Source organism: Doryrhamphus excisus, chromosome 3 (genome assembly GCF_030265055.1).
Source record: "Doryrhamphus excisus isolate RoL2022-K1 chromosome 3, RoL_Dexc_1.0, whole genome shotgun sequence".
Taxonomy (NCBI): Eukaryota; Metazoa; Chordata; class Actinopteri; order Syngnathiformes; family Syngnathidae; genus Doryrhamphus; species Doryrhamphus excisus.
Genome location: NC_080468.1, coordinates 24,089,107 through 24,116,224, shown reverse-complemented (window position 1 = coordinate 24,116,224; position 27,118 = coordinate 24,089,107). Strand labels below are relative to the sequence as shown.

The following is a 27,118-nucleotide window of genomic DNA, read 5'->3' as shown; positions in this document are numbered from 1 at the left end:
ACACACCGGAAACCCCACACACACTCAAAAAGGGGCCCAGAAGCACCCAAAAATGGCATAAAATGCCAAAGTTTGAGGGTGTCGATTTTTGAAAAAAACGTAAGGGGTTAGTATGTCGTTTTTTTCAATCTTTTCAACTTGCTGAAAATGCACTTTTCTGGTCAAAAAGACACTGGAAACCTCACACACACTCAACAGGAGGCCCAGAAGCACCCAAAAATGGCATAAAATGCCAGTTTTAAATTTTGTGATTTTTGAAAAAAACGTAAGGGGTTAGTATGTCGTTTTTTTCAATCTTTTCAACTTGCTGAAAATGCACTTTTCTGGTCAAAAACACACCGGAAACCCCACACACACTCAACAGGGGGCCCAAAAGCACCCAAAAATGGCATAAAATGCCAAAGTTTGAGGGTGTCGATTTTTGAAAAAAACGTAAGGGGTTAGTATGTCGTTTTTTTCAATCTTTTCAACTTGCTGAAAATGCACTTTTCTGGTCAAAAAAACAGGGGAAACCTCACACACACTCAACAGGGGGCCCAGAAGCACCCAAAAATGGCATAAAATGCCAAAGTTTGAGGGTGTCGATTTTTGAAAAAAACGTAAGGGGTTAGTATGTCGTTTTTTTCAATCTTTTCAACTTGCTGAAAATGCACTTTTCTGGTCAAAAAGACACTGGAAACCTCACACACACTCAACAGGGGGCCCAGAAGCACCCAAAAATGGCATAAAATGCCAAAGTTTGAGGGTGTCGATTTTTGAAAAAAACGTAAGGGGTTAGTATGTCGTTTTTTTCAATCTTTTCAACTTGCTGAAAATGCACTTTTCTGGTCAAAAACACACCGGAAACCTCACACACACTCAACAGGGGGCCCAGAAGCACCCAAAAATGGCATGAAATGCCAGTTTTAAATTTTGCGATTTTTGAAAAAAAACGTAGATTTTTTCAACTTGCTGAAAATGCACTTTTCTGGTCAAAAAGACACTGGAAACCTCACACACACTCAACAGGGGGCCCAGAAGCACCCAAAAATGGCATAAAATGCCAAAGTTTGAGGGTGTCGATTTTTGAAAAAAACGTAAGGGGTTAGTATGTCGTTTTTTTCAATTTTTTCAACTTGCTGAAAATGCACTTTTCTGGTAAAAAAAAAAACAGGGGAAACCTCACACACACTCAACAGGGGGCCCAGAAGAGCCCAAAAATGGCATAAAATGCCAAAGTTTGAGGGTGTCAATTTTTGACAAAAAACGTAAGGGGTTAGAGTATGGTGTTTTTTTTGTTTTTTTCAACTTGCTTCTAATGCACTTTTCTGGTCTAAAAAACAGTGGAAAACACTCAACAGGGGGCCCTGAAGCATCCCAAAATTGCATAAAATGCTAGAGTTTGAGGGTCGCGGTTTTTGACAAAAAACGTAAGGGGTTAGTATGTCATTTTTTTTTCTTTTTTGCTGTTATTTGATTCTTTTTTTGTTAAATATATTAGAATGTGCTGGTGGCGAATAAAAATGGCCACATGCCAGACACCCCGGCTCTATGTAGTTACATTAGATGTATAGTACAAGTTCTAGCCAGATGTTTTTGTCAGTGGTTTCAATTCGGGAGGGGGGCAGCTGAGAACATATTGTTCACATCTGCCCACGGTCCAAACAAGAAGAGAGTGTTGAGTGGCAACGCCTTCAGGCTTAAAGAGTATTAATGAGTCATAATGTGTCAAATGTTGAGAAGAGGAAGTCCAATATAGCGAGGCCTTGTCTAAATATTATGCTGCCTGTATGCCCTCATTTGGCGAAACAAGGAGGCCTGTGTTTCCTCCGTCCAGCGACTATTTCAAATAAACACCGCATACATTTGTCTCGACGACACCCACCTCGTCTGCCCAAACAAACGTGGTCGGCGCGTGGACTCCAGCTGGCCTCTGTGACGTAAGTGTGCTCGCTTGTCGTGGCATCTTGTTACCGTACAGCACGTGAGAACTTGTCCTAAACAGCATGTCCAGAAAGTGAAGTCATTTTGGGATCGAGGGAATTTTCACACTTTTTGGAAATATGATTGTTCCTGATGCCAAAGATAATATTACGCCACCATGTTTATGCCTAGCCAGGGATTATTATTATAATTCCCATTAAAAAACACATTTGTGTTTGATGCAAGATGAAACATCAAAGTTCCTGTAAGGAGGGACTTCTCAAACCTTTTGGCACCTTACAGGAGAAAACATTTTTCAAGGCCCCTTACAATCCTCATTTCTATGGAAACCACTTTGTTTTATACTCAATTAGCTCCAATTTTATATCATTTTAAAAAATGCTCTAAATGGATTTTATTTTAAACTTTTTCTTAAGTAAAAATTGCTGAATTTGTACATTTCTTATCAAATTACCGATTTGATAAGAAATCAGATACCGATATCAATTAGCGCAGAAAACTTCTTCTTAGCATGTCGCTAATATGTTGCAGAAACGCTGATTATACCTTATGGACCTTCTACAGTCTGTGTAATGTCTTTTTTTTAGTCTTGCTAATGGAAAATACATGGAAGTGCTAGAATGCTTGCTTCATCCTGAAGGTGCTTGTCACTGCCGTCCTTCCATAGAGAAAAAAAGTTTTTTTTTTGGCTAGTATCACCTGGAGAGCAGCATTACAGATATTTTTATGCTCTGCTGAATGAATGAATGAATGAACTGTGACTTTTCTGACCCAAGCTCACCAGAAGGTGATCGGACTTTTACAACAAAGTATCGCAGCTTTCGTTGAGAATGATCGGTTTAGGCCTGTAACTGTGGCATTCGACTTGTGCTTTCATTTATATTGGTGTCTGCTTGCTAACGGCTAGCACTCATGTACCCCCATGATTAGCACAAAGAGGCTTAATAGCTGAGAAGATGCTCACTCTCTTCCGTGTTCATTTCATTCATTCATTCATTTTCTACCGCTTTTTCCTCACGAGGGTCGCAGGGGTGCTGGAGCCTATCCCAGCTGTCTTCGGGCGAGAGGCGGGGTACACCCTGGACTGGTCGCCAGCCAATCACAGGGCACATTCAAACAACCATTCACACTCACATTTATACCTATGGACAATTTGGAGTCACCAATTAACCTAGCATGTTTTTGGAATGTGGGAGAAAACGGGGAGAACATGCAAACTCCACACAGAAATGGCCGAGGGTGGAATTGAACCCTGGTCTCCTAGCTGTGAGGTCTGCGCGCTAACCACACGACCGCCATGCAGCCCCTCCCGATGAGTTATTTATGATAATCTACACATTGCACAGTAGTAATACAACAAAACGAAACTAAATAAGCCACTACGCTAGCAAAGTTGTCATCATGCAGTGTTTGTGTTGTGAGGTTACGGTGCATGAAATGTATGTGAGCAGTGTGAGTGCAGGCCAGCAGGGGACAGGAGTCAGCCCCTTGTCAAAACATGAGGTCATTCATCTTTGCCAGAATGAGGACACGTTTTGGTTCCTTTAGCGCTACATGCTTTAGCGGCTGCTTAACTATTATTATTCAATCTATTTACCAGCCTTGTTTATTCACTTTAATGCCTGGTGCGAACTAACTAAAGCTAAGTTTGTTTTTACTAATATCATAAAAACAGCTTGTAAGAGTGTAATTTACGAGCGTATATCTAGTCATTTCCAGGATTTTCTTGATAACCAAAATGACTTACGGTCTTCCATCAATAGCTAATGGCTGTATAGTGGTACCAGCCAAGGCTAGTCCAATCATTTGTATGTATAATATACATATATTGTATACTATACTGTACATACATGTATATATAATATGTATATGTATATATATGTTTACACACACATATACAAAAAAAACAACAAAAACAACAAAAAACTAAATACGCAATGCATTTGAACGCCTCATCAGCACAGGGCACAGTGCTACATAAACACAAGTACACACATAAACAAACATGTGTGCTCACACACACACACACATAAATATGTGTGTATATATATATATATATATATATATATATATATATATATATATATATATACATATACACACACACGTGTGTGTGTGTGAGCACACATGTTTATGTTTGTGTGTACTTGTGCATTATATATATATATACATACATATACACACATATATATATACACACATACATACAATATACACATATACATACAATATACATACATATACACATATATATACACATATATACATACATATATACATATATACGTGTGTGTGTGTGAGCACACATGTTTATGTTTATGTACTACTTCTGTGTTTATGTAGCACTGTGCTGATGAGGCGTTCAAATGCATTGCGTATTTCGGAGTTTTTTGTTGTTTTTGTTGTTTTTTTTTTTTTTACAACAACAAAATAACCAACCATTGAACTCCAATTGAACCTCGACGAAGAAGGTGATGACCATGATTGAATTCAAAGCGCTTTGGTTTCTGTACGTTTACATTTTTCATTTGACCTTTTGGAACTGAGGTGACACCATGTTTGTAGATGTTGTAGATAGTGTTTGTGCCATGGGTCAATATAAAACAAATGCATCACCTAGGAAGAATCTTTCCTTCATCGTTTATAGACGCATCCTCTTTCTAATGAGTGTTGCAGGAGTATGATGTACACGTGAAACACAACCAAACTGTAAAATGGAATGTTATACACATACAAGTCGCTCCGCCTTTTCCACAGACCTCCTCCTCCTCCTCTCTGCAGTAGAGCTCCTGAGCCATCGGAGAGAATGTTCCCACCGTCTTCACAGGCAAAGGCAACAGCAAGTCGACCAAGATCATTCCTGTGCCGTGGATAGTGGAAACAGATGCTGCAGAGGAGAGAAGGGGATGCATTTAGCAGTAAAAACTGTGTAACAGTGATGATCACCACCGGTGGGACCTATCAGCAGAAAAACTCACTTAGTGTTTCTTTAATTTGAGCCTTAGGTCTTCCGTGAAGAAAATGCAGATTGTCCTGTGCGTAGCCTTGCTGCTTTACCTGAAAGGCTCCGAGGGCGCAGAGCCAAGGTCAAAGTGTCCCACGAGGTGTGACGTGAGTACCTGCCCAAGCCCCAGCTGCCCCAGCGGCTACGTACCCGACCGCTGCAACTGCTGCCTGGTGTGTGCCTTGGGGGAGGGCGAGCCGTGCGGTCGCAAGGATGACCTGCTTTGCGGGGACGGGCTGGAGTGCAAACACCCGGCCGGCAAGCTCCTGCTCAAGGGCTTCTGCCAATGCAAAGAGAGTCAGGAGGTGTGCGGCAGCGACGGCAAGACGTACGGGAACGTGTGCCAGCTGAAGGCCACCAGCAGGAGGGCGCTGCAGCAGGGTCTCCCTGGAATCAGCCAGGTCCAAAGAGGAGCCTGTCAAACCAGCACAGGTATGATTTATGCACATTTATGCCACATTTATGACCAGCGTTTCACATTGCACTCTTTCTATTGTTTAAATTAGAATTCATGCAATTTCTGGCTTATTTTGAAGGTATTTTTCCTCTAGCAACTGTTTCCACATTCCTCCATTCTTGTGGTGTTAATGTGGCAGAAATGTAGGCGTTGACTCATAACCACCTAACAAAACAAAACATTGGTGTGAGCCGCATACATTAGGTTTCACAGTGCCAATAAACAACCTCTTAAAGTGAATTTGGACCACTTTAGAAAATGGAAAAACAATGAAAATCTTGTAGTGTAAAATATGATTGTAGGTCAGCATGTGTGAGTATGATGTCATCTCATTAAAAAGTAGCCCTAAGCAAATGCAGATGGCAGATGTTTAATACAGAACATCTGGAAACAGCGGTGAGCATGTTGGCCTCACAGTAAGGATATCGAGGGTTCGAATCTCTGTGTGGGGTTTGCATGTTCTCTATGCGTGGGTTTTCTCTGGGTAAAACTAGAAACTCCAAATTGTCCATAGGTATGAATGTGAGTGTGAATGGTTGTTTGTCTATATGTGCCCTGTGATTGGCTGGTGACCAGTCCAGGGTGTACCCCGCATCTTTAGGCTCCAGCACACCTGTGACACCTATTTATTTGTGGAATGGCATTTGCTCCCCTGCATATTGGATTTCTTTCATGGGTATATATTTTGTTTTTTGATGGTAACTTCAATAGAAAGTGCTTTAATGGCGCTATCTGCAGGGGAATCTGGCAGAGGCTGTTGTCTCAAAAGTCAGTTCACTCAACATTTCCACGTTTGGGATGGCTCTGAACACTCGGTTTCAGAGAGTTTTGTATTTCGTATGCCAAAATACAACTATAAAATAGGTGCAGATTCTGGAAGATCTAGAAAGCTTTCTCTAAAAGGAGTCCACAACTAAAAAAAAGGGTCAAAAATGAGCATAATAGGTCCCCTTTAATAAATGTAGAGTGGGGTGGGCAAACTAACGCTTTGACTTGCAGGATGCATAGAGTTAACAAACTTCTGGAAAGCAGGAAGTGAACAAATGTAACAGTTACTGATTGCAAAAGTACCAGAAGGAGGGGTAGGATTTAATAAGCTTTGCTTCTTCCTACTCCTTTTGGACATGTGGAAGTGTGAACTGATTATGTGATGCATTCAATTGTAATCTGATGCATGTTCAAATGAAATAAAACCATTACCATTACAAGTATTTGTGGCAGCATCACTTAGAGCATCTCAGAGCACATTACTATGGTACGGTGCCTGCTTAGTTAGCATACAATATGGGGCATATAATAAACTGTTGTATACTGTATGTGGTTGTATATGCGGATCCGTGGATCACACCCCAAGACAAAATATTGCAATACTTACGTAGTTCACCCAAAGCTAGGGCACATACATTACATGTAAGGCAATACAGGGGCCAAAACACTGAAATAAAAAAAACAATCCACTAACTTGTAACAACTTCAGAGTTTCAGTCTTAGTTCATAAAACCAGAGCGAAGCTGAATACAAAGACGATCCAACTAAATACCACATCCCCATCCTCAAAAACTGTCGTGGATTCAGACTGAAACTGCGTTAAGCAAAACTGTGTTAAAACCATGAAGTGGCAGAGAACTACTGTATAATTATATACAATGTTCATCTAAGTTGTGTTTAGCTACTTTAATGTTTACTATTAGCTAATGCAGCATGATGCCAAACATCAGACTTTGGTGCTGCTGCACTTTGTGTTGCTTAACTAATTATTTTAACTTACACTTTTTCTGTTACTTTACAATATTTGGGAGTTGTTTATGCAACAATATGATAATATCATTGAGAATGAGACCTGGTCTTGATGGACCCTGAAAGGAATTATGGAGGTAATTGGTCATTATGTGCACCACAGGCCTTCAGGTCCCTTATATATTTTTAGTTTACCACGCCCACAGACGTAATGCTCCAGTGACACTGTATATATATGTGTGTGTGTGTGTGTGTGTGTGTGTGTGCGCGGAAGAGAGCCACACAGGCCAGACAAAATAGAGGGTTTGTGATTAAAGGCAAATGAAAGGAGACTCAACCACAACTTAAGGGTGGAAGGACTTCCTGTTTCCTCAGTCACTATCTCTTGTGAATCTGTGTGTGGAGTTTAAGACCCCAAGTGGGTATTGCGCTGATGTCTGTAGCAGCTGAAATAAACAAATATGTTTCATTCATCATCATTTCATAAGCTTATCTCTCTAAAACCTTCTCTATTTTGTAGCCAGTATAGGTCCGACACACGCTGCCAGTCCTCGATACAAGTTTAACTTCATCGCTGATGTGGTTGAGAAGATTGCACCGGCTGTGGTCCACATAGAACTCTTCCTCAGGTATATTCAGTGTGTGTGTGTGAGAGTGTGTTGTTGCATGTGTTTACATTTGTGCTCCCACCCGAGGCATCCTCTCTTTGGTCGGACCGTCCCTCTGTCAAGCGGATCGGGCTTTGTGATGTCAGAACAGGGACTGATCGTCACCAATGCTCATGTGGTCTCCAGCACCACGCCGGTGTCGGGTCAACAGCACCTCAAGGTACACAAAATCAGAACATTCAATATAAATATGCATGTGAACATCCAGGTCCAGCTGTCAGACTCTATAATAAAACTACTCCAAAAATCCTGTACAATAACTGCAATAAACCTGTGATTTAATACACATGTATACAGATCTGAAATCTCTTGTGGGACTAATAATATCAGGACATTAAATCAACTGGACAGTTCAGGGTGTCTTAGAAGACGCTTCGCCTCTAATCTGAGACTCAGGCTCAAGTTCAAAGACTAGGTGGGACACACGCCAGTCAGACGACTCCAATCTATTTCTCCTCTAAAGAAGGAGGCAGGTCCGGACATGGTGGTGGCTGGCAAGGATGGTCATGTTTTCTTCTGTGCCCAGCGATGTCACATCTTCTCTTTCATCAAGGGTGAGGTTAGAAGGGGGAGCCTTGTCATTAGAGAGAGGTGCTGAAGGACATCGCTGAGCAAAGATGAAACAGTAATTTCTTGCAATGGTAGGGCAAGCTATTTATAAAGACCAAAAAGAGATACATTGTGTACAAGAAAAAAAAACAGAGCAAATGTAAACATTACAGAAATTAGAAACCATTAGCTGTGCACTTAATTAATTATACCCAAAAGAGACCATCCGTGGCATTAATAGTCTTGGAAAAAAAATCAGAAACAAAAATGAAACTTATGGTTTCATTCAACGTCATCTCCCTATTCACCTGTATTCCAAACCAGGATGCAGTGGAAACTGTGAGACAACATTTCCAAGACAGATCCGCACTCAACCCAGAACAAATATGTCAAGTCCGGGCTTGCGAGTTTTGCAGTACGACCCCCAGGATCAAATGTGCGGCTAAAATGAATCTTTTATTGCGAATGGCAGCAGCAGCAGGATACAAAACCCAACCAAACGAACCAAACCAACGTCAATTCACAATGAAGCCACAACAGAAAGAGCACGCACCTGAACTAAATAGGTTATAATGAAATTAGAAGCAGGTGCGTGAAAAGAGCAGGAGCAAGGAAAACAGAAGGGAACAACAAAAGAAGTGGTTACCAAAATAAGGGCATGGAAAACGGAACAGAGGCAAAGAAGGAAACTAAGAGAGCTGACAAAATATGTCATTTGCTGGAACTTTGCCTCAATTCCACATATTTTTTTTAATTCATAGGATTTTTTTTTAAACAGAGAAAATCCCAGTTGTGCTATGGGGTCACCAGGATCTGAACCAAGTCATTGCTTCAGACATGTGGATGACACTTGGGTCAAAATTAGAAGCCAAGAAGTGCTGGCCTTCACTGAGTACATTAACTGAGTGGACTCTTCAGGTCAAGACAGTCTACAGCTGTACCTCAAAGAGTACTCTTTTGAGGACAAAAATGTACATATGAATAGATAAATAGAGAATAGATAGATTGGAGCTTTGCACCAAGCTGGTGCATGTCCCACCTAGTCTTTGAGCATGAAGTGATAAAGCTAGCTTGGATGATAGACTAAACATCTCCTAAGACAACCTGAACAGTCCAGTTCTGGATAGAACATTCAATACAAAGTTGGTTTCCTATCCCTGAAGGTCCAGATGCACAACGGTGACGTGTACGAAGCCAGCATCAGAGACATCGACAAAAAGTCAGACATTGCCACCATCAAGATCAACCCTCAGGTGAGTCTAAGTCTGCATCGATGAAGACATACACAGCGCAGGCAGGCAAGGAGGAGACTTAAAGAGTCACCGGGGAGGGTCCAAAGATAGGGGTCAGAGAAAGACCACCCACCCGTCACCGTGTTGGGAACCCTGCAGAGACATTCCCAGCATGTTTTCGGGAATTTCCATTTCTGCTCAAACAGGCCATGTTAAATTTACCAAGACATTTGCACTCAACTTAGTGGGGGTGATGTCACATGACCCAAAGAATCAACGGGAATCTTTAAATTAGTCTCGTTGCTTTGGTATAAATGGAGGATGACTGGGACATATGAAAGACATGTGTGGATGCTTCCAGCATGAATCACCACATTAAGCCTCCACCTTAAAGATATACAGTATTGTTTTCAACCTTTGACTGATTCCTCATCTGTCTATCACATCTGTATGATGTCTACATGTCCACAAGGGTGCAATCAATTTTAAATTCATAATATCAATTTGGGCGGCACGGTGGATTAGTGGTTAGCGCGCAGACCTCACAGCTAGGCGACCAGTGTTCAATTCCACCCTCGGCCATCTCTGTGTGGAGTTTGCATGTTCTCCCCGTGCATGCGTGGGTTTTCTCCGGGTACTCCGGTTTCCTCCCACATTCCAAAAACATGCTAGGTTAATTGGCGACTCCAAATTGTCCATAGGTATGAATGTGAGTGTGAATGGTTGTTTGTCTATATGTGCCCTGTGATTGGCTGGCCACCAGTCCAGGGTGTACCCCGCCTCTCGCCCGAAGACAGCTGGGATAGGCTCCAGCACCCCCGTGACCCTCGTGAGGTAGAAAATGAATGAATGACTGAATATCAATTTGGGTGGCACGGTGGTCTAGTGGTTAGCGCGCAGACCTCACAGCTAGGCGACCAGTGTTCAATTCCACCCTCGGCCATCTCTGTGTGGAGTTTGCATGTTCTCCCCCGTGCATGCGTGGGTTTTCTCCGGGTACTCCGGTTTCCTCCCACATTCCAAAAACATGCTAGGTTAATTGGCGACTCCAAATTGTCCATAGGTATGAATGTGAGTGTGAATGGTTGTTTGACTATATGACAGCTGTCTATGGGCCATTCGCCCATCGTAGGGAGACATGGAATGGCACTGAGGATCAAGGAAACGCCACCTTTGGGGCCGTCCACACTGGGAGGAGCCGCAAGGTCGTGCCATCAGGGGACCAGCACCCGGGCCCCCCGACCCGGACAGATGGGCGGACCCGACATCAAAGAGAGGAACCCCCAACCGGCCGGGTCGAAGGGACCCAAGGATGGCACCCCCTCAGCAGACCTGACACAGTCCCCAGTGTGGAGGACCCCCCCGCCCCCGAGGAAATACTGGAGTTAAAAGCTAAAAACTAAAAGCATAAAATAGGACTACAAAGATAAAAACATAAGAAAAGTTTAAAAATATTAGTTAAAAGCCTGATTAAAAAGGTGTGTCTTTAATCTTTTTTTTTAAATATCAACAGTCTCCGCAGTCCTGAGGCTCTCCGGCAGGCTGTTCCACATGTGGGGGCCATAGTGGCTAAATGCTGCCTCACCGTGGGTTTTCGTCCTGGGTTTTGGTATTGTTAAAAGGCCAGTGCCGGAGGACCGCAGGGTCCGCGGGGGTTGATATGGTAAAAGCAGATCAGATAAATAAGAAGGTGCAATGCCGTTAAGACATTTAAAAACCAGTAAGAGAATCTTAAAATCGAAGCACCCGTCAAGCCCTTTTATTTTAAGGACACATAAATCTGAATTTGTCATCTTTTGCCAGACAAAGCTGCCTGTTCTGCTGCTGGGTCACAGCGCAGACTTGAGGCCCGGCGAGTTTGTGGTGGCTATCGGCAGCCCCTTCGCCCTCCAGAACACCGTCACTACTGGCATCGTCAGCACCGCTCAGAGGGACGGCAAGGAGCTGGGCCTCAGGGACTCTGACATGGACTACATCCAGACAGATGCTATTATCAACGTGAGGCTAGTGATCGATTGGTGTAGATGCTCCATGGAGAATCCTAATAACGTATCATGTTTTCCTTCACAGTATGGGAATTCAGGAGGACCTCTTGTCAATTTGGTGAGGTTTTCTTTTGTTTGTTGCAAATACTCGGCCAATGAAAACATAATACTGACCTGTTAATACTTCTTAACTTGAGGATGGTGAGGTGATCGGCATCAATACCCTGAAAGTCGCTGCGGGGATCTCCTTCGCCATCCCTTCAGACAGGATCACGCTCTTCCTGAACGACTCCCTGGACAAGCACAGCAAAGGTGGGTGTGTCGGTGAAATTATTATCCATGTGTTGTGAATGCAACTAACGTCGTCTCCATTAGATATCCGGTCAATAAAGAAGCGTTTTATTGGAATCAGGATGCTGACCATCACACCAGCGTAAGTCCCACCTGATTCACGTTTAACCCGAAGAGCAATTTTCCACTTCGACGTTGTTACATTTTCTGCAGGCTGATCGAAGAACTAAAACAGCAGAATCCAGACTTCCCCGATGTGACTGCTGGGATCTACGTCCACAAGGTTGTCCCCCACTCACCGGCGCAGAAGTAAGTTCCCATTGCTCCTCATGTTTTTTCCAAAATAAAAGCTCCACTGACAGCAATCTGGTCTTTTACAGAGGCGGCATCAGAGACGGCGACATCATCGTCAAGCTGAACGGTCGACCGCTAAGGACCACAGCCGACCTGCAGGGGGCACTGCAGGAAGAGACGGCACTCCTGTTGGAGGTCAGAAGGGATAATGACGACCTGCTCTTCAACATTGAACCAGATGTCATCATGCAATAGATGCTTCACGGGACTTGACGAAAACAAACGCAGGAGACAAAAAGTTGAAGTTTGCCAGCTCAGGACCTCCAAATCCCCTCAAAACTGCAAAATACTTGACTGTATCACTTTGACAGTATGTGCATGAAAAATCATTTTGAGTTGCACATTAAATTGGTTGTGAAAAATGAAATTCACTGATCATTTGGGAGCAGGTTAACATTAAAGAAACAAAAAGGGAAAATTGTATCCAGGGTCAACGTGGCAACCGCAGCATCTTCTTCTTCCTGGGGTTTTGTTGCTTTAATGCAGGGGTCTCAAACACGCGGCCCGCGCAAGTTTGATATGGATGCTGTATGGTATCATGTGCCCAGAAAAAATTATTGCGTTTGATTAATGTTCATGTTAAAGGTTAAATAACTGTTAATAGTTATCCTCCCTATCTGTGTGGAAGTGGTAAGTTTTTGGCTATTTAAGTTTAAAGGAAATAACTTGAAGGCTACCGTTTAGGTTGCTAGCTCTCTAGTTTGTGAGTTAGCATGTGTCTCAAGACCCTGCAGTTGCGCAATATGTTGTAAATAAAAAGAGTATAAATGTGACTATAGTCGTGTTTTGTCATGTCTACAGGGCTCTAATAATGCTTTGTTAGTTTTAATCTGAAAAAAATAATTTGTCTCCCCACCAACTATATGTGGTTTCTTAAATTTTTATTATTTGCCGTTTTATTATTATTATTATTATATTTATTTATTTATTACTGATTGATTGATTTTCTTTATTCTTGATTTGTTTATTTATTTTTCATCTTATTTTGAGTAGAAAAATAAAAAGTAATATATTTATTATATTATTATATTATATTTATATTTGAGAACAGTGGAATGTTTTATCAGAGCGAAGCGAAGTTTTTACAATTTTTTTGTTTTTAATAAATGCGTTTTTTTTTTTGTTTTTTTTTTGTAAAACCTGATGCGGCCCAGTCTCACCCAGACCCGAGCTCCAGTGGCCCCCCAAGTAAATTGAGTTTGAGACCCCTGCTTTAATGTTCTAGTGGACACGTTTGAATGTAGGTCACAGGCAAGGCAGAATATTGACTATATAACGGTCATAAACATTCCAAAGTTGCCATGTTAGAATGTAAATAAGGGGGTGAGGGGTTTAGGGGACAAGGTTCCTGAACAGATGGCAGTTGCTTACCTCACGAAGGTTGGAGGCAAGGTGCTCAGACCCTTCCAGGAACCTCCTGATGGGAAAGCCATCACATGGAATTCTTCACTTTCTAAACATAAAGCCTCTTTTCCTGCTGTGAGGGCTTTAGTTCTTCAGTGTGTACCAAGGTCTTCTGGGTGGAGATCCGGAAACCCGAGATGATATCCCATTTGGCTGCACCGGGGACGCTTTCAGGAGCAGTGGGAAGAAAAAAAAAAGAAAAAAAAGGGACATGATTATCATCTTACATGATTTCACAAACTATTTCTGTTGTATCCTTTCATTAGAGGCTTTGGGTGTGCAAACACACAAGAAGCTGACTCTGTGAAAAACAGACATGCTTACTGAGCGCTTCAAACAGTCACTATTTGAGCTGCCTATAAATGGACTGTAAATGTGTGCTTGCCTACAAAACCATGATAACAGCCTTCCATCGTGTTGCTTTTGGCTTGTTTGCATGTCTGTTCTATGCAACTTTGCAGAGTGAATTAAAAGGAGCAGTACTGAGCAAAATGGTCCCCTCCTATTTGTATGAAATACTCAATACAAATGGACGTTTGTGTAAATGCAATTGATCATTGATCAATATCTAACACTAGAACACACCCTTTGTGTCCTGGCTGATCCACCAATGATGTGAGTGCTGTAAAGGCACTAAATAAGACAAATTACTGTCACAATAATTATCATTATTTGCTACATTAGAACAAGTTAAGTTCAAGGGTCATAGTCAAGTGATGGGGCTCATTGAGCAAGAACTGTTGCAACATTTTTGGGAAGCTGATGTGACTCATTGTCTTGGACTGTTATGTAGGACATTGTGTGTTCAGCTGGGATTAAGAGTGTCTTGCATTACTGTAATAACTTCTTCGTTGACTATTTGACCCTTCCAAAGCCTCCTTCATCACATCTTTATCTCCGGTAAAAAGGCCAAACTAAGATTTGTTTATATTAACCAGTAATAGATGACTGAGGAGGATCAGTTTATAGCGAAGAAGTTATCATTCAGGGAGATTTATTTAGATGTTTATTCCACTCGGCATAAACTTTTGGTAGGCCTATACGATTTTTGGTTTTGAAAAAAAGGCAGCGCTGAGGGAACGTTCGCATATACAAAGCGCTTCCTTTGCAGACTTGGTGAACTCGCTGTGACCCCAAGGGATGGCAAAAGTGGGTCGGAAAGGTTCTGGACTCATGAGGGCTGTAAAGAGAGCAACTGGATTTTCCTCCAAATGTAAACATGTGACTGGTACACATCCACTCAAGTGCTTCGACTTTTTACCTTATAATTGATTATCTCTAAACATTAATTGTGTCTTAGAGCATTTGGAACAATGACTGACCAAAGAACAGAATGTTGTGCAAAATGTTTTATTAGTTAACTATTAATCTGGACATGGTATCACTAAACTAGAAGCTTGTTCATATTCATTTGGTCAAATATACAATATATAAGAATGAAATATCAAAGCATAATTCATGTTTTAAGCTTCCATAAACTCAGCAATCAATGCTATTTGTTTTTTATGTGAGAAGGCTAAAATGTGCAATTTAAGGCACTGAAAGATGTCTGTGCTCGCCTGGCAGCTACAGTTTGGCTCGCAGGGAACCAACCACAGGCTTGTCGGTACAGAACGCTTTCCACCAGGACGGGCGCTCGAGCACCTGGTGCCCTTGCATCACAGTGGACCACAGGTTCTTGTAGAGCTGGGTCGGAACAACGTACACAATGTTAGAACATCTAGCACGGACTTGTCATTTATTGTCAGTCTAGAAAAGTGACTTGTATAGCAATTATGCTGGCTCAGCTATTTAAAAGAAATATACAAATACTTTGTAGTGTTTTTGCCTTACTATTATATTATTAGTCTGTACATGATCACATGATTGCAGTCAGAAAAAGCTCACAAAAGTAAATATTTTTGAGCAGATGCAGACAATTTCCTTTGTTATTTTTATACAGCGGAACCTTGGTTAGCGTGTTTTTCCATTAACATTGAAAATATAAGTCAGAGCTTTGCCTCGGTTTGCATACATTTTCTGTTCAGCACACAATATGGTTCGCGTCTTGTTGTGTTAATAATAAACAGAGTGAGTCCAACTGTGTTTGTAATGCATTTTTAGCACGTTAGCAGCCTATTAGCTTGCTAATACATGGAAACAGGAACCATAAGTCAGCTCCATCACCGTGTATGATATCATAAGTGGCTGACTTATAGTTCTTTGCAAAGTAACACAATTGTGCTATGAGTTTATGCTATGCAAGTTAAAGAAAGTGAATTCAATTCAATAAATAATTCACAGAAAAACATATAGCGCTGCCACATTGCCATCTCTTAATCAACAATCAAGTCTTCAATCAATGTAAATGTGATGTGAAATGTTCATTTATCCCTTTCATTGAAGTGTTTTCTGCGTGTAAAACTATAAAAAATATGTTTTCAGTTACAATCAGACCTTCTGGAATGGATTAATTACGCTAACCAAGTTTCTTCTGTAGATATAAAACATGGCTTGGCAATGCTAATGAATAAGACAGAACTTCAATGACAAATGATGTCTTTTGGTGTCTGCATTGCTAAAGTGTACAGATACAGTAAGTGTGTGTGTGTGTGTGTGTACTGTGTGCACTTGCCTGTCCATCAGCGTTACCAATGGGGGCGTGAAGGATGAAGTCAGGGGGGGCCATCACATCCACCAGTGACACCGCATCATCTTTCAGCTACAAAGGAAGTGAGAAGCAGAAATTCAAGTTAAAAAAAAGATGCTAACTTATGAACAATGTGTATGATGTAGGGCTGTCAATTGATTAAAATATTTAATTGTGATTAATCCCATTTTGTCCATGTTTAACTCGGGGAAATCTCTTTGTGGTAAACTACAACGGTAACTACATAAAATTTTATGTAAAGGGATATAGATTTCAGAAATATGGGTCATATTTGACTATTTTTCTTTATTATTAGCATATTAGCTCCTAAACTCGCCCACAAGCGTTCAGCAAATACAAAATGTGAGTGAGGCCTCTCACTCTGACACAAACATGTTTTTGTGATCACAGTGTCGGCTCAAAGTAAGATTTGTTTATTTAGGATATCGGTTTTAAATTCGAAATGTTTGTGAGTAGAAAAGCCTATTTAGGAACGTTCAGAAATAATTATTATGAAATATTTGTCACCAGGCACCTTTACTTCATGAAATGTACAAATGAAAATACCTGAAAGTCATTTTATCTTTGAGGAGGACAATAGACGTAAAACATTTTGTCAAAATTCTCTTTTAAAACACAGTCATTAAATACGTTAATATTAATAATCATATTATAGTAAATATTATTTGATTACAATACTGAAACTATTCGATAGAAACCCCCCTGGTTTTTAAATGTTTAATGTGATGGCGATTTCTTGTAGATTTTATTTCATATTGATGAATTCATTACATCAATACTTACGACTGAAGTACTTAAATTACAATTCCGTTCTACTGAAATGGTAATAAATTCCATAAAAATAAAAAGGTATTGCTTTTGGACAAAATTTGTATGTTTTCCTTTAATCAAGTACTAGTTCGGGCACTGTTTAAGAACTAGCACCATTTCAAAAGTACCAGTTTGGCACCCGTATCGGATAATAAGTAAACAAACCCAAGCTGAGTCCCTAATGTTCATTCGTGATGTTGTTCCTCATTAGAACAATATGTGAGCGTGACCTGTGTGCACAGAGTCAGAATGGCCGTCTGGATCAACTCCGCTGGCTTCCTTCCATGTAGGAAATTGCCTGCACATAAGCAACACCGTCACTGACATGACATGGACTGTATAATATTGATATATTATTTATAGATAGAAAAATACCCACCCTGGTAGAGTGTCACCATGTGGCTGCTGAGGCTCCACAGTCCATAAAGAGCACACAGCTTAGTAAGGACTCCCACAAGGCCACTTGGTGTCTCCTCATCAATAATCAGCTCATGGAAGCGTTGAAGGCAGCAGTATTCAATGAAGGCCAGGGACAGGGAGCGGCAGTAGTATACCTGCACACGCACACACACACTCTGTACTTGATACCATGCTGATAGTGTAAGTTTATACACCCTTACAAAGATATGACAGAGATTTAATGTAAATACAAAAGGTTCCAAATTAATTGATTGGAGGGAAATGTGCATTTGAATTTGAAACTTTTCATCAAAATTATTTTCCGTGCTGTCACCAATGACAAAATATAATGAAATATTTCACCAACAAACCCATAGTGGTGCATTATGATACACATCTGCATTAGAAGGCAAAGTACCCGAGTTTGATCCCACAGTTTGGCAAGTTAATTTGTTCTAAAAATATTAATTCATTCATTTTCTACCGCTTTTCCTCACGAGGGTCGCGGGGGGTGCTGGAGCCTATCCCAGCTGTCTTCGGGCGAGAGGCGGGGTACACCCTGGACTGGTCGCCAGCCAATCACAGGGCACATATAGACAAACAACCATTCACACTCACATTCATACCTATGGACAATTTGGAGTCACCAATTAATTAACCTAGCATGTTTTTGGAATGTGGGAGGAAACCGGAGTACCCGGAGAAAACCCACGCATGCACGGGGAGAACATGCAAACTCCACACAGAGATGGCCGAGGGTGGAATTGAACCTTGGTGTGTTCTAAAAATATATTATTGAACAATTTGTTTTCTATGTATCCATATTACTAATAATAATCTCACTACTGTTAATTCAGGTTTAAGTCAAATAGCATAAGACAATCTTTTAAGGGAGCGTTAAGTCAGAGATGTAGTGATCATAGCTAACCAGGGGGCCCAATGTCATTTTTGTTTTCTCTACAGGGCCCAAAATTCCTGGTGTCACCCCTGAACCCTGATGACTAAAAACCACTGTGCTTGCCAACAAGGGTTTCTCCACAAAGTACTAAGTTACATTTTGTATCAAATATTTATCTCACTCAAACACCAAGTCACTTATAACCTTTATTTAATATTTTAAAAATTAATTACAGTATGTCTCTGTGACAAGACACCTCACATAAAACTACCGACTTTTGATATCTTTGGAAATATAGGCAGGCAATCAAATACTTATTTTCCTCATTGTATATACTGGAAATGATCACAAAGATCATCTGATTGCTTGAATGTGTGTGGATGTGCAAGCACACATCCTACCTGGCTGTCGTTGCGGGCCTCAAACTCCTCCTTGCCTAAAGACCTCTGCTGTTGGAGCCTCTTGTCACTCTCCCCCAGCAGGAAACATACCAGCCACTTGTAGGCAGTCAACGGCACTAATGTCACAAGGAACAATTGACTCCATAAAAATCAATTCATCACATTTAACAACAGCCATACAAAATCAAAACTAAGCAACAAATACATGACCAATAAAATTACACAAGAACAGGAAGCTAAGTAGAATGCCAAAGAACAAAGGAGGATTCTTTTTATTGACGATGCATTTGGTTGCTGACCTGAGCAAATGAAATAGAATGTATGGATTGGCAAGCACATGAAAAAAAAAATATATATATACATATTTTTTTTTTAAAAGAACAGGAAGCCAGCGGAGTCATGAAAACAGTCAAGGTGGAAAACTGGACTGACCTGCAGGGTCCATGCAGTCTTCAAGTGTCTGTGCTGTGAACTTGCTGTTGAGAATTTTGTGGAAATCATCCAGGAAGTCCACAGTGTGAAGAGGAGACTCAATGCGAACTCCATCTGAAACCATCACAACCACATTACGCCGTCAAAGTTAAGATAGGTCTCGGCTCGTAGCGTATACATTGGCCCTTGCAAAGAGGAACTGACTGAGTTGCTTCGCATGGAGCCAAGCAAGCAGGTAGTTGCTGGTTTGCTGCAGCAGGACGTTGTTATCTCCCTCATAGGTGCAGTTGGGGTCGTTGTCGTCACGGAGACTCCCAAGGCGGTTCACTGTATGGCACATAAAAGGAAGCGACATGTGTATTTGCGCTTTGGCTATGCCTCTGTGTTGAACCACTCACTGGCCAGGTAACCGTGACCGCCGCAGGCCTCACGGCACTCCTGGATGCCCCTCTGAGCTATCCATGAGCCCAGGGGCTTGCTGGAGCAGCCCAGGGCATGGATCTCCCGGCCCATCTCTGCCTGTCAGTTTTTACAAAATACAGTACTTACAAAAGTCGTCTTTGTGAAAATGTTCACAAAAGGTCAGGGCTGAATATTTTAATAAAATCAGCAGGAGAAAAGAATACCTTCCTTTTATATACTGGAATTTCTGGTGTACAAGCCGCTACTTTTTTCTGCAATGCAGCTAATTTATGGCTAAGTTGTAAGTTCTTCAAAACAACTACTAATACTTTAAATACTGTGCCGATTGCGTGTCATTGGGGAAACGGTAGCTCTTTCTATTGCTACAACAAGCTTGCCAACCGATTTGAAATCTGATTCACGAGTCGTCTTACAAAGAATGGTAAACTCATCACACAGCAACTTAACACTCAATGGTACAACAACAACTATTTTAACATTTTCCTATCATGCATTTCATCCAAGCAATGGATTTCATTTGGGACTGCCTGGGTGCTGCAATGATGTCAGCCTCCCTCTTGCTCCCCCTTGGGAGCCATCCATCCATTTTCAATGTCACTCGTCCTAAATGCTTTGCTCAGACAAAATGCAGAATGGAAAAAAAAAACATTGAAATAGTTGTTTTCATGTTAAACTCATATTGGTACTTGAATATGTTCTATCTACCTTTTGAGTGTTAAGTTGCTGTGTGATGAGTATAGTGTTTGTAAGATGACACAGTGAATCTGAGCTCCTCTGATTTCCAGCAGGTTGACAAGCTTCATAGCTCATGATTGGCTCCTCAAAGAGCATTATGACGTGGACGTGTTTGGCTCATAGTCCAGTACAAATCTGTCTTTCCTCTCTAAATTCATTGGGAGTGGCTTAAACAGTGGTGCGTCTTGTACACTAGATATTACGGTCTCTCCATTTCATGCCACATCACTTTGAAAGGGTCATTTCTGGAAAAAAAATGATATAAATAAATAGGTTTGAACATACCTGTCTGTCACTGTTGTCTTTCATCAGCTGTCCCATCTGAAACTCTACAAAGTTCATGAAGATGGACTTGGTGAAATGTTCAAGAGCATACGCTGCCGCCAGGTATGGAATGAGACGCCATTGCTGCACACCAGAAACATCTCTCTCTTAACTTGAAGAAAAGAAGATGAGGGAAGAAGGATCTCTGCCAACCTGTAACTGGTATTCCAGCACCGGAATCTCCTCCGTATCTTTGGGTCCAAACTGCCTCCTGGTGGCTGAGAACCGTATGGCCACGGTCACAGCCAGTTTCAGGTTGACGAGTGCCATCCTAGTGATGGCTATCCTGCCACCCGACAGGGCACCCAAAGATGCCCCAAAACGCTTGTTGGCGTCCTAAAAATACACAGGGACAACTTTATTCAAAGAATAACACCTTTTAAGAACACAAAAAAAAATAGTATATGGTACAAATATTTGGTAGTTACTTAACAGTAAAATTATTAAGTACCTTGTAAGGGGTCACATAACTGCCAGTGGGGGTCACATCTCCTGTCTTATTCAGGATATTCTCCCGTGGGATCCTCACGTTGTGGAACAAAGCAAACCTGTGACGTTTACATATACATGTAAATCATGATTTAACAAACACCAAACAACTGACTTTGGGTGATAAGCAGAGTACACCTATGAACATCTTCTTAGCTGTTTAACACATTTGAAGAAATACTAATACAAAAGTAGCCTTAAACCCCTGTCTCCACGAGAGCTATGAAAACAATCTCCTGTGTGGCCAGCATGCTAACCATTTAAATGTATCATGGTGTTACCGATTGAATTTTGGGCGTTCATGGTTGGGACCCCTGAAATCAATTTTTCACCAACCCTGATGCGCTTGCAAACTTTGGTGAGTTTTTATGCATGTTCAGACATCCAAAAATGCCATTAAACAGACAGAACGACAAATACACATTTCACTGCCACTGCTCAGTGCTTGGGCCCTAATAATTAATAGAATATTACACAAGAGTCCATTTTTTGACTATAACAGTCAGTAAAATCAATGGTAAGTGTGCCATTACCGACCCGTTATCCAGTCCATTCTGGCCGATTTTCTTGCCCATATCGCCAACCAGGACCCCAGGGAGAGCCAGCAGGGTTTTTGGATCTCTCACCTGCAGCAGCAGTATTGTGATTAAAACACTGACTTGTATTTGTACAAAATGAATCATTGCGATATTAACCTAGATTGAGACCTACCGGGACGATGAATGTGTGCAGGCCGTGGCACACGCCGTCTGGCGTGTACAGCTGAGCTAAGACCAGTGCGTGTGTGGCGGTCTTACCCAGGTTTCCCACCCAAAATTTTGCAGCTTCAAAATCTGGAGAATTGATGACAAACTCCTGCAGAAAGCCCACAAGTGTTATTATTTATCAATGGAATATTATTCATCAATGGAATGGGGCTGTGTGTGTGTGTATGCTGGTGAGGTTCATGGCTGGTAAGGCACTGACTGGAGGTTTTTTTTTGGTTAAAGATGTTATCCCCTCCGTGTGAGTGTGGTGTGAATGGTTGTTTGTCTATATATGCCCTGTGATTGGCTGCCGACCAGTCCAGGGTGTACCCCCGCCTCTCACCGGAATGGAAGACAGCTGGGATAGGCTCCAGCACAGGCATGACCCTCATGGGGATAACCAGTAGAAAATGAATGAATGAATGAATGAATCCCTTCTTGGATCCAAATGACATTTTTTTCACCTCACAAAAAAATATAAGACCACCACCACGAGCTAGCATGTCACTTATGGTGGTTTCAGGGAACAGATTGTACGAAAAAAATATTTTATGGAGTGAAAATGAATGAGGGCGGCACGGTGGTCGAGTGGTTAGCGCGCAGACCTCACAGCTAGGAGACCAGGGTTCAATTCCACCCTCGGCCATCTCCGTGTGGAGTTTGCATGTTCTCCGGGTACTCCGGTTTCCTCCCACATTCCAAAAACATGCTAGGTTAATTGGCCACTCCAAATTGTCCATAGGTATGAATGTGAGTGTGAATGGTTGTTTGTCTATATGTGCCCTGTGATTGGCTGGCGACCAGTCCAGGGTGTACCCCGCCTCTCGCCTGAAGACAGCTGGGATAGGCTCCAGCACCCCTGCGACCCTTGTGAGGAAAAGCGGTAGAAAATGAATGAATGAATGAATGAGATTTGTCATTTTACCCCCAAAAAGGAGTGGCGTTCACGGCTTATTCATAAGGACATGCTCATCATGGGCTCACACGCACACACGTACACGCAGTGTAAAGAGAGACTCGCATCACCTTTTACTGCGTTTCAGTGTTACGTGGGGTGTGGCTCGCATGCCTTCAGGTATGGTACGTTACATAAGCAGATGCTAGGCTCAGCTCGTGCACATAAACCGCTTCCTGCACTGTATTTGATCAAGTTACTGGTGTGTGCTGACCTGGCTGGAAACGTCATAGGTGGCGGTAGTCCTCACGGCTCGTGTGTTGCTGCCATGGCTCAACTCGGTCAGTGCAAAGCATCCAAATGTCTTCACAAAAAACACACACGCATGGAAACGTCATCATCTCATGTTGTTTCTTGGAACCATGTGAAAACGCTCTTTACAGTCATATCTTCAGTGCTGTCCACAAATTTGCTGTGTCTCGCTGAGCCTGTGTTGGCAACCGTAGCTCCAAACATCTGGAAAAGAAGAGAATGACAAATTACCTTACAAGCTTATGAAAGTATGACACCGGAATGCCCAGAAGATATGTACTGTTGCAGTGTTTACTCCCACAAGTACTCACGCCTTTGTTGAGGAAGAACTTGGCCCCTAAGGACCAGTCAAACATTCCCAAGCAGTCATTAACGATCGTCGTCTTCCACGGGTTAGCCATAACCTCTTCTTTGGTCAGGAAGTCGTAGCGGAAGAGTTGCTTCACCCTGTCAGTATTCATCCAAACTTTACTGTCTATTAAAGGAGTAATAGAACATGTATTCATAATCTGTTTTTTTAATTATAATTTTTTAATTTATAATTATAATTTTAATTGTAATTAAGGGTAGTCTAATAATTTTTTCCATGACTTTATTCATTCATTCATTTTCTACCGCTTTTCTCTCACGAGGGTCGCGGGGGTGCTGGAGCCTATCCCAGCTGTCTTCGGGCGAGAGACGGGGTACACCCTGGACTGGTCACCAGCCAATCACAGGGCACATATAGACAAACAACCATTCACACTCACAATCATACCTATGGACAATTTGGAGTCACCAATTAACCTAGCATGTTTTTGGAATGTGGGAGGAAACCGGAGTACCCGTAGAAAACCCACGCATGCACGGGGAGAACATGCAAACTCCACACAGAGATGGCCAAGGGTGGAATCGAACCCTGGTCCTCCTTGCTGTGAGGTCTGTGCGCTAACCGTGCCGCCCCATGACTTTATATTTAGCCAAAATGTCTAAAACAACAATGCCACAACATAAACAACACAAAAATGGTTGTTTTACATGAAAATAACATTTAAAAAAAAAGTAACATCAAAGTAACATCATGAACTAGTTACAATTTCACATTTGCAACTGAACAATGAGTGTTTCAATGTGTAACCTCCTTCACGTAACACGAGGAGATGTTTCATTTTCGCTTCCTGGTTGCCGCAAAGAGTGTATTTCAATGGCAGACCTGTTATAAAATGGAGTTCTGCCACCTTTGGTTGTTTTTTCAGCATTAACCTGCACTAAATGTGCTCTCTTCTATTGTGCAGTTTCATCATTACCTCTTTGTGTCTCTTGCGTAATAAAACATAAACGCAACAAACAAAAGAAAAATACATATTAATCCATCTTTGGTCGTGAATGGGTTAGTAATCACATTCGCAACTATCCCTTCTTTGACCACATGGCATATAGTTGATTGAACTGAGCTCACCTGAGGAAGGTGAGTTCTCGCATTCTCTCGACAGGGATGTCTTCACCTGGTATTCTGGAGAATAGAGGGTCATTCTCCAAAGTCGTGAAGATATGTCGCTACACAAGACAAAAGCTTTTCAAACAAGAGATTTTTTTTTTTTTAAAGAAAACATAGATTTGGAGAGTGCTACTACCTTGAATGCCACAATCTCTTCTCCTTCCAGGAAGAGAAGCATGTCCTTCCAGGCAAAAGAAGCTTTTTTTCTGTAGAGGTCCAGCGGTCCGCTGGGAAGGTCAGGCACTTCATACTTCATTGTCGTGTCTTCATACTGAATCCAAGTAAATGTAAAAGTAAAAGTTCAAACTGTTTGTCACATAAATAGCCGGTGGGGAAAGAATAATTAGTTATTCCAATATGACGTAGAGAGTATTTGTATCTTATGAAACAGTTTTTTCTGCTAAATAAAGAGACACCTATATAACTTGTGAGGGACATCTGGAGATAAGACTTAGGAGTGCTCTCCTGTTTTAAGAAAGTATTGTATGGGAATGTTTTCCTGTTTCGAAAACATGTCGGGACGGGGTGGACGACTCACCGCAGGCATGACTGCTGGCGTGGACTGGCTCTCCTCGCTTGCACTCAGTTCTTGTGAAGGAATAAAAGGGGAAGAAGTCCGGCACAAGGGTAGAGTCTGCTGTGGGTTGCGATCGAACGCCCAGCCTGGTTGAAGCTACTCTGCCGGGACTGATGGCTCTCCAGTCCTGTGTCATGGAAAGAGATTATCTTTCTAAAGTGTATTGCTTCGCCACTGCTTGATTGTATGTTTGTCACTACACTATGTGGGGAATAAATTGACACAATATTCTAGCAAACCAGTGCATGTGTCTTTTTGAGTCATCTCTCAGTGTACCTATCTCCTGCAAACCTGAAAATATTCCATAAAACAATAGTCTAACGATCCTGCAAAGTGAGTTTTAGACTTAAAGGTGGACATTCAACTGCAAAGCAAAGTTCACTTTCCATGCAAAGTACAATGATGGTTTTCCACCAGGAAATACCTTCATGAGAAACAATTGGATGAATACAAATGTCCACATATTATTTCCATTTTGTTTTCACGTCCTGTCCTGTTTGCTATTGATTGCAAGTGACATAAATCTCCTGGTTTTCATTGTATTCAATTGGGCCAATGAATTGACTGGCATTAGGGCACTCTGACTTTCATGCTTATTTGTTCTGCAACAAAAAAACGCTTGGAAAAATTATTTCTGCTGCAAAATATATAGTGGATGAGGGAGAAAAACAGGGTACAGAAGGAAACTACATATAGATACATATTGTGTTAGTTGATGTTATTATTTCCATTACTAAAACTATTGTCAAAACTCAATGTGCTTACACGACTAATATTTAATACTTTTTATTTACCAGTATGAGTCCAGTCAGAATCGAAAAGATCTATTATTTCTAAACAGTACAATTTTTGTAACAATACAATTTCAATTCATTTTTGCACTATTGAAATTCATCAAAAGATATTTTAGGTAAAACAAAACATTTGAATAACCTGAGAAGACTGTCTGAATAATGTCTTAGTATTTTGTAACATAAAAAGTCTCTATCCATACAGAACATAGAGACACGTATTGAAATTAAATGAATTATAGGGCATTTTTGACTAAACTTCTTGTATCTTATTAGTATATCATTACCATACGACTTCTAGGAACAAAATATGGTCACCCTACACATTCGCGCTATAAAATACTTTTTTGTAACAAAAAAGCAAACATTCATACAAATGGTTTAAATAGCTTATATTTGGTGTCGGTATAGTTGAGTCTTACCTGTTGTCGACTTGATAGAACATTGACGGCTTCTGTGTTCTGTGCAAGCTAGCAGGTCAATACGAGACAACCTGCAGTCCAAAGATGACTCACTCTCTTGTTCTTCGCTCACTGCAAGCACGCTTTATACCCAACACGCCCCCCTAGTGGACAGGCATGCGAAGCACCAGCGACTTGATATGGACCTGCTGTACTATACTGCTAATTTAAGTTTACCTTGTAAACTGTGTGTACAGTATTGCTCATTAACTTGATTAAACGTAATTGCCATTATTTAATTTTACCTTTGCAAAAACTTTGTATTGTCAGGATCATTATGTTAACTGATTGTCCTTTCTTTTTACAGTAAATCGTGACACTGACAGAAATTATTATTATTAAAAATTATTAGAAATTATTATATTAAAAGATATGGGCAACATTCCAATGGAGGTTTGAGTTGCCCGCATTGGCCTCCCCTTGGAGCAGGGGTGGGCAAATATTGAGTCGCGGGCCGCATTGAGTTAACAAAATTGTCCTGGGGGCCAGAACATATATTTAACATACACACACTATTTTATGCTTATAATTTTCCTTGAATTATTTGTCTAATTTTATCTGTAAAAAAAAGTGTTATACTATCAGCTGTATATTCTCATGTCCCTTTTTTTCCCAGGAGCACTTTAAACATCAGACCACATCTAACTATGTAATTTCATTTTACAGTTTTTTTTTTTTTTCTTACAAAATAAGA

The 27,118-nt window shown here is 41.2% G+C and overlaps 2 protein-coding genes across 6 annotated transcripts; one reads left to right on the top strand and one right to left on the bottom strand.

The window, feature by feature from the left end:
* The first annotated feature begins 1,772 nt into the window (after window positions 1-1,772).
* On the top strand, window positions 1,773-12,893 carry htra3b (HtrA serine peptidase 3b). 3 transcript variants are annotated; one of them, XM_058068010.1, is made up of 11 exons: window positions 1,775-1,919; window positions 4,705-5,359; window positions 7,642-7,750; window positions 7,817-7,949; window positions 9,502-9,591; window positions 11,374-11,568; window positions 11,641-11,673; window positions 11,753-11,867; window positions 11,931-11,988; window positions 12,060-12,155; window positions 12,227-12,893. In XM_058068010.1, exons 2-11 carry the CDS (start codon window positions 4,945-4,947, stop codon window positions 12,393-12,395), a joined length of 1,413 nt encoding a protein of 470 aa, XP_057923993.1. In that variant the 5' UTR covers window positions 1,775-1,919; window positions 4,705-4,944; the 3' UTR covers window positions 12,396-12,893. The 3 variants fall into 3 exon arrangements, with proteins under 3 accessions (XP_057923990.1, XP_057923991.1, XP_057923993.1); XM_058068007.1 differs by having other exon boundaries at window positions 1,773-1,919; window positions 11,374-11,673; XM_058068008.1 differs by having other exon boundaries at window positions 1,774-1,919; window positions 7,642-7,949.
* acox3 (acyl-CoA oxidase 3, pristanoyl) lies at window positions 4,540-27,063 on the bottom strand. 3 transcript variants are annotated; one of them, XM_058067960.1, is made up of 25 exons: window positions 26,386-27,063; window positions 25,134-25,299; window positions 24,732-24,866; window positions 24,557-24,654; window positions 23,430-23,565; window positions 23,248-23,322; window positions 23,081-23,170; window positions 21,877-22,020; window positions 21,703-21,791; window positions 21,128-21,224; window positions 20,830-21,012; window positions 20,638-20,760; window positions 19,593-19,713; window positions 19,399-19,521; window positions 19,195-19,308; window positions 18,763-18,878; window positions 17,444-17,618; window positions 17,295-17,362; window positions 16,219-16,305; window positions 13,572-15,290; window positions 12,146-12,326; window positions 11,730-11,848; window positions 7,798-7,943; window positions 4,902-5,342; window positions 4,540-4,810 (listed from the first exon to the last, which is right to left on the bottom strand). In XM_058067960.1, exons 2-20 carry the CDS (start codon window positions 25,140-25,142, stop codon window positions 15,171-15,173), a joined length of 2,103 nt encoding a protein of 700 aa, XP_057923943.1. In that variant the 5' UTR covers window positions 25,143-25,299; window positions 26,386-27,063; the 3' UTR covers window positions 4,540-4,810; window positions 4,902-5,342; window positions 7,798-7,943; window positions 11,730-11,848; window positions 12,146-12,326; window positions 13,572-15,170. The 3 variants fall into 3 exon arrangements, with proteins under 3 accessions (XP_057923943.1, XP_057923942.1, XP_057923944.1); XM_058067959.1 differs by having other exon boundaries at window positions 11,730-12,326; XM_058067961.1 differs by having other exon boundaries at window positions 4,540-4,783; window positions 4,981-5,342; window positions 11,730-12,326.
* Between the last annotated feature and the right edge of the window lie 55 nt (window positions 27,064-27,118).

What these genes read in the sequence shown, in the direction of transcription:
- htra3b (XM_058068007.1), top strand. Translation starts at nt 4,945, where the DNA reads ATGCAGATTGTCCTGTGCGTAGCCTTGCTGCTTTACCTGAAAGGCTCC. An exon ending in CCATCAAGATCAACCCTCAG is followed by an intron (nt 9,592 to 11,373) that starts GTGAGTCTAAGT and finishes ATCTTTTGCCAG; the next exon opens with ACAAAGCTGCCTGTTCTGCT. An exon ending in ATGCTGACCATCACACCAGC is followed by an intron (nt 11,989 to 12,059) that starts GTAAGTCCCACC and finishes CATTTTCTGCAG; the next exon opens with GCTGATCGAAGAACTAAAAC.
- acox3 (XM_058067959.1), bottom strand. An exon ending in AAGAGATTGTGGCATTCAAG is followed by an intron (nt 24,655 to 24,731) that starts GTAGTAGCACTC and finishes TGTCTTGTGTAG; the next exon opens with CGACATATCTTCACGACTTT. An exon ending in AAGACAACAGTGACAGACAG is followed by an intron (nt 19,714 to 20,637) that starts GTATGTTCAAAC and finishes AAAAACTGACAG; the next exon opens with GCAGAGATGGGCCGGGAGAT.